This window comes from Rhagoletis zephyria, unplaced genomic scaffold, assembly GCF_001687245.7.
Source record: "Rhagoletis zephyria isolate East Lansing unplaced genomic scaffold, Rhagoletis_zephyria_1.1 Rzeph_scaffold_05094, whole genome shotgun sequence".
NCBI lineage: Eukaryota > Metazoa > Arthropoda > Insecta > Diptera > Tephritidae > Rhagoletis > Rhagoletis zephyria.
The window spans coordinates 22818-29712 of NW_016162177.1; the positions used below are offsets into that span (position 1 = coordinate 22818).

Below are 6895 nucleotides of genomic sequence, written 5' to 3' on the forward strand. Positions count from 1 at the left end.
TAGTTATTTAAATGTGCACCTATGTATGCATCTTACTCAACACCTGGGTAATTGATCGTTGAACACTTCTATCCCCGCTTACTTGTATATGTATGAGTATTCACGTAAACACAACCACCAACTAACGGTTACATAATGAGTAGGAAGACGACGAAGATGAAGACGAAGAGATAATTGTAGTGCACGTAGAAATAAAAGAGAAAGAGAAGGAAGAAGAAGAACTAGAATTAGAAGAAGGCGAAGACGAAGATGGACAAGAAAAAGAAGATGAAGGAGATACAGCAGATACCGAAGAACCCAACGAAGAAGACGGAAAAGAAGTAAAAAAACCAAGAAATTTAGAAGATACAGAAAAAGATGAAGATTCAGACGATGAAGATGAAGGTGGTGAGTCGGCTGCTGGAAGTGATGCCGCCGAAAATTTAAAAAGAAATCAATCGAGAAGAGTTATTCTCGGCTCAGGACCAACCGACATGGTGGAGAGTGTGTCAGAGAAAGCCATTGCAGGCAAACGCACAAGAAATGGTGTCGACGAGTACTATCGCGTTCTTACGCTGGATGTGAAAAATACTTTCAATAAAGCAGACTGGCAGAAAATAATGTCTGCAATTCAGAAAAATCCGGAGACATCGAGGTATTTGAGTTGTGTTCTAAATTAAAAACTGAAACTATATTCGGCATAACTCGAAACATTTACAGCATTCCTGATTTTGAAGACGTAGTGGAAGCCATAGAAATACCAACATTCAATCAAACGCACTGGACTTCTATAAGCGATGCAATTGCGCGTCAACAAGATCCTAAAGTAGTGAAAATAACCGGCGCAGCCGATGGCATTGCATTGGAAGTGATTAAAAGGCATTTGAGTGATGTTGAGACAGCCAGCAATGCTGAGGTGGTATTGGTGCAAGATTGGTTAGACGCGATCGGCCTACAAATGGCGGAGAAGAAAACCGATGTGGTCTTGAAGTCACGCATAAAGAAAGTAGAACAAGAGCGCGTAAAGGAGGGCAATCTATTGTTGAAATCCAAACCAGAAATTGGCTATTTGGGTTTGTTGTTGAATACAAAGCTAAAATTTAAGCACGATTTGCAATATGCTGATCAACATTTGCCTAAAAAGCAGGCAGCTCTTTTGCGCGCAAATGCGAGCACCGTATCCAATGTCAAAAATCTGAAGAAGATGATGCTGGTAATGAATGTATCGACAGCAGCGTTACTTTATCCCTCCAATAGCAAGCGTGATTCAGCGCTCAATGAGAAGCGATTGAAATTGATCGTGGAGACGAAATATAATGTAGAGCGGCAATTGCTTTCAGGCAAAGATGAGAGTAAGGGCGATAAGAAAGCGCTTAAAGAAGATGGTGATAAGGATATTAGTGATTATGTTGATCTTGTATTGGTGGATGAGAGGAAACGTTGGAAGATGAGACGCACTGAAAGTCTGCCGGGTGTCAATGATGAGCCCGTTGGTCAGCTGGAATGAGTTCGGTGGATTGAAAGAGAGTTAAGGGAGAATACTTTTAAATCATTCTAATTTTATGTTTAATTATCTGCATGCTTTTAATAAATTTTCAGTTGAATATCTAATCAATAAAAATTCTTTAGCTCAAAAGCTATTTATTTTTTGTTTGCATTTATGTCTTTAATCTTGATATATCTATGGATGCATTTAGCTAAATTTTTTCAAGTAGCTTCAGTGTTTCAATTTTTGATATACATAAAATTAAATAAGAAAAATTTTATAACTTTAGTAAGAAAAAGTAAGTAAATTTATGACTACCTCAGTTTTGAAACAGTGATTGAAATTAGTACTTTGCGCGCATTTCTGGTTTCAAAAACACACTTTAATCAAGTCGGGAGCATTTGCAATAGTAAATACTATTTAGCACTTCAAAATTTTAAATTATTCTAAGGTAAGTACAGTACGGTGAGGCCTTGAAAAGCAGGCTTTAACTATTCCACTATACGAATATATTATGAGTATACATACACATGGGTATATATTAGGGTGGTTCTTAAAGTACCAACATCACACCTTAATTTTTTTTCCACGTACAAAATAAACGAAAATACACTAAAATTCAAGGGCTGAAAAATAAAACTTTATAAAAAAACGCAAAAATTCGTATTTTTTATATTTTTTTTTGCCAGATAAAAGTCAGCGGGTTTATGGATTTATGTGAATGGCTTTCAATAATATTTATTCAAAATACTCTAAAAATTTGTTAAAAATCATGCTCCTGCGTGTCTTTATTTTGTACGTATAACTAAATAAACAGGTGCTCCATATAGAATAAATAGTGGCAAAAACCACGCTATTTTTTGTAAATTGCACTTGTTATAGAAAAAAACAAAACGTGAAAGCAGCTTTCAAAAAATTCTGAAATATCAACAGGATTTTTTAGCCGTTTTAAAGTTGCATTTCATTGGTCTAAAATTGTGTGGGATATAAATCTGCATACCCAAAAATATCTTGAAGATTCACATTAAAAAGTTGACTTGATACTTGAAAAAATCAACAAGTCACCCTTGAGTCACAGTATGTACATATACATATGACCTAGCAGATCGAAGTTTCCAATGCATTATATTTTAATAAATGTAGAAGAGTCAAAAAGGTTTGAAAATGGGACTTTAGATCATTACTGCCTATAAGATCGTATCATCTTACAACCAAACAAAACAATGTTCGCCGTACACCAGTGAGGCTAAAATATTTTTGCAAGGAAATTTCGAAAAACATTTTTTTTTTTTTAACCTTGGTAGCGCCTTTTTACATTTTCAGTGACACCTACATACATACTGGAATAATACAAATACTCTCTTAGCGAAAGTTTAATTATTTGTGGCACCACCCACGTGGAGGTGATAGGAGCTGAGATCTTGAAGGTAAGTAGCAGATTGGAGAACTTGAGATCAATTAAGTAACCGGAGCGAAGAAATGGTCTCCAAACAGACAAAAACATATCGATATCTCATACTAAACATAAGATCCGACTGTAAATGCCGGAGATATGACGCAAAATGTAAGAAGACGATTCCTAAGTTCCATAATTTTTTTTTTTCTAAACTGCTTTAGACTTAGGAGTGTACGACGAGCTTTTCGTTTTCTGGTACGGTCTATTGCCAATACAACTGAGTTTCGGCCATAACTTTTTTAAACTCACCTTATTTTAATAAACGACAGCAACAACAACGCTCACTAAGCATGATTCGCTGAGGCAATTAAGTAGATACAGTAGAATCAACGAAGGCAAAACAAAAGAGCGTTAAAACAACGTTGCCTTGCTTGCATTAGCTTCCCCATACCAAATATTGGAAATATATTCCATTGAGATAATGGAAAAATACGAAATATCTTCCTTAAATTTTCCCGCAGTCCCTTCAAGTGTGCTGATCCTACCCCTTTCTTCGTTTCAGTTTAATCCAAATTAATCCAAAGTCTCTAGAATGTAGAAGAACCATTACATCCATGTCCTTTGCACTCGGCGTACTATTTGGTTGTTCTCTGTTGTGTGCTATGTATTTAATTTCAGAAATTTAGTACAAACTATGCACGGAATGCTCCAATAGTGGGTTCGTTTTGCGAACATGACGATGTATCGAGTTCTTGCTTGATTTTGGTACTCCTAACTACTATGTTCCGTGCCGCAGTGAAATCTATTAACCTCTTTCCGGTATTGGTATAAGCACTGAGTTCTCTAACTGTTCGACCAAATATTACTGCTCTGCCCACCCTGGCATAAAAGTCACCAAACGTGATTTTAAGATTTAAAATCATTTAAAATCATGAAGATTTAAAATCTGTGCTCCTCTCTGGCGCCCGTTGTTCTCATCGTTTTTTCTTTCGCCGGGATGTGTGCACAAATTTGGCTGATGTTGTGGATTTTGGAGACAAGTTTTTTGGGGCCAGCGCCCAACAACAAATTCCAAACTAAATTTTTGCGCCGCTTCATGGCAGCTACATATATGTGGCCATAAGCAATAACCGTTTAAGTCGACTTAAGAAAGAATTGAGTTGTATATGCTACCGTTTTCTGCAACTACTATTCCATCTCGTTAGCGGGGCTATTTAAAAATTTATATAGAAAATATTTTGATTTCAAAAAATGTCCGTTTTATTGAGCGCTGCATACTGGCCTTCAGTTTTAAAGGGCAAGGAAAAAGTCCTTATTCCTTATTATTAAATTGGGCGCCACTTGTATCAACTCAAGTCGAGCGCCCGTTTAGTACATTCAAGGCTTTTCTTCGCGAAAATCGAATGAAAATGCTGCCTGAAAACTTCCAAAATGCTTATTCTGGATCAATGTTACCACAAATATAAAGGCTAAAGTTTTTGTTTTGTGAGTTAAAAACTCGAAAAGAGAAAATAATCAAAGATTCAAATCTGCTGTTAAGAAAAAAAGCGTTTTTCTATAATATTTTCTGCGATGCTGCTTTGACCAGGGCTTGAAAGCCGCGCACTGCTTACCACTACACCACTTGCCTATGTATTAAAAAATTTTCCAGAACTTTGACTAAGATATCTGTTAACAATTTTAAAAAATTCAGTAGAGTTAGTTCCTTTAAGTATAAACTTCCTTTACTACTACTGTGAAATATCTGTGTGAATGTTCTTTCCTTTGAAAATACGCCTATGTAGAAATCTCGGAAACCGGGGATAGTCTAGAAACTGCCAGTAAGCAACAATAAGCGAGCTGAACGAAAAAAATGGTCAAAACTGGTTCGTCTCCAAACCGAGCTTGATCTGGGATGACGGAGAAACGTTCTACAACATATCAAAATTGTCATCACGAGTGCTCTGTAAGTTGTTCTTTTTAATAGTAGAGAAGAGTGTGGATGGTTTTCCGGTATCTGATGAGTAACTTAGCGTCTCGTGAGGATGAGAATCGCCCAAAAGTGCACCAAGATTTTTTTTTTTTTGAATACCATAGAAGTAAATAAATATGAAGCCTAAAGGCTAGCTGGTCAGCTGGTCGAAATACATGCATGTCAGTATGTGGGTTAAATACACAGATAACTTTTGTTTTTTTTTGTGTGCCGGTGTACCTTAAATTCAGCAGTTGCGCCGGTACACAAAAAAGGTTCTCTGAATCTGCGGTCCGTTAAACTCTTACACCTCCATAATTTCAAGTAAAATGCGCATTTTTTGAAATTTTTTTCGGTTTTTCGTAATTTACTCGAAATTTAGGGGATGTCTGCTTACTTCTTAAAATAAAATTGCGAGTGAGTGCAATTTGTGTAGTGTTAAAAAAACTGCAGATTTTTAAAGATAAACAAAGCGATTTTGCACTGTTATCAATATAATCATTTAAATGATACTTGTGGCTTTATTTTATGCAGAAAATTATTTTCGCGTAAAACAATAAAGTGTTGGAATTTCATGTTTAAAAAAATAGCTGTTAAATACACAATTTCTATGCTCGTACATACATACATATGTGTTAAATACATTGTACATTTTTTATGCAATTGTTTAAAATAAATAGTATTTTTTAATTCAAATTTCTTAATTCACTTTTTACTGAAACATTTTTCGCATTAACTCTAGAAAAATGCTAAATTATTGGAGTGTGAAATATTTTGACAAATGTATGTAGATATTTACATACATATGTAAATACGTTCTTACATATGAAGTATTGTAAAGAAAACAATGCAGACAATTAGGCAAAAAACTGTCACATGTTGCAAAGTAAATAAAAGAATACAAAATCATACAATTGCATAAATAGCTGTGCAGAATGAGAGCTGCAAATTTGGCGCTTTCAATTTTCGCGTTATCGAATTTAAAGTTTTTTGTTCAATATATATTTTTTCAATTTAACGCATATTCAGCTTTTTATTTATACCCATAAATATGTAGTATCATTATTGTGGCGACTCATTGGCTGTTTTTCTTTTCACAAATCTTTTGTGTCATTCGATATTTAAGTTATGAAGTTGTTATATAAAATATGCAAAATTAAAATTACATACTACATATATATATTTATGTTTGATATCACTGATGCCTTTATTGTTTTCATTTTTTGTATTCCCACAGACAGTGGTGTCCTACGACGATGTCAAGGCACAGGTGAAAAAGCACAACGCCTCGCTTTAAGCGGTTAATGCTGGAAAGTTTCGCGGAGAGATATAGCAAAGAGAGAGGACTTTTTTTGCTCAGCGATGAGCAACCTAAAACACAGGAATTCTATACTTCCACCAATATATATTATAATTTTCAGACTAAGTATACTGAAGGGAAAATCCCAAGTTTTGAAATGACACAAAAAAGCGAGTCGCAGATTACGAACCAGTTGTCTGCTTTTCTAGATCAGGTAATTTCCCCAAGATATTTTAATTTACATAGATGAAAAAAAATCAAGTTTTAACAAGAAAAAAATACAAATTTACCAAATCTTTTGCAATATTTTTCCCTAAAAATAAAAGTCTCTTCTTTTACCAAAAGTAAGTTACTAACGATGAAAATAGATGGATGAATAAACCGCTTTTGAAAAGTCAAATGAAAATGTGCAATAATTTTTTTGTATGAAATAGGAACAGGAAATAATGTTACTCACATCGTACGCCACATCGTCCATGGCCGTACTCGTACATCATACGCCATGAGTTACATTTTCCACGTTAAAGTTTAAATCTTTTTTCATTCGCAAATCAAACCTAAAATGAAAATATCTTGGGAAAACAACCAAATCTCGATCGCATACCACACAGATCCGTAATCTGCGAACCGAAATTCAGTGTACGTGTGTCGGTGTTTCGTAAAGTGAAAATATGTTATTTTCGGTGAATTTTAAGTTAAATNCACCACACAGATCCGTAATCTGCGAACCGAAATTCAGTGTACGTGTTTCGTAAAGTGAAAATATGTTATTTTCGGTGAATT

General features: G+C 34.9%; 1 protein-coding gene across 1 annotated transcript in view; it reads left to right on the top strand.

The window, feature by feature from the left end:
* Positions 1-6391, top strand: part of LOC108371594 (gelsolin-like) — a 14638-nt gene extending 8247 nt beyond the window's left edge. Inside the window, exon 7 of the mRNA XM_017627185.1 lies at positions 6050-6391. Coding sequence (XP_017482674.1) covers positions 6050-6109 — 60 coding nt within the window. The 3' untranslated portion in view covers positions 6110-6391. The remainder of the gene's footprint in view (positions 1-6049) is intronic.
* Positions 6392-6895: the final 504 nt, after the last annotated feature.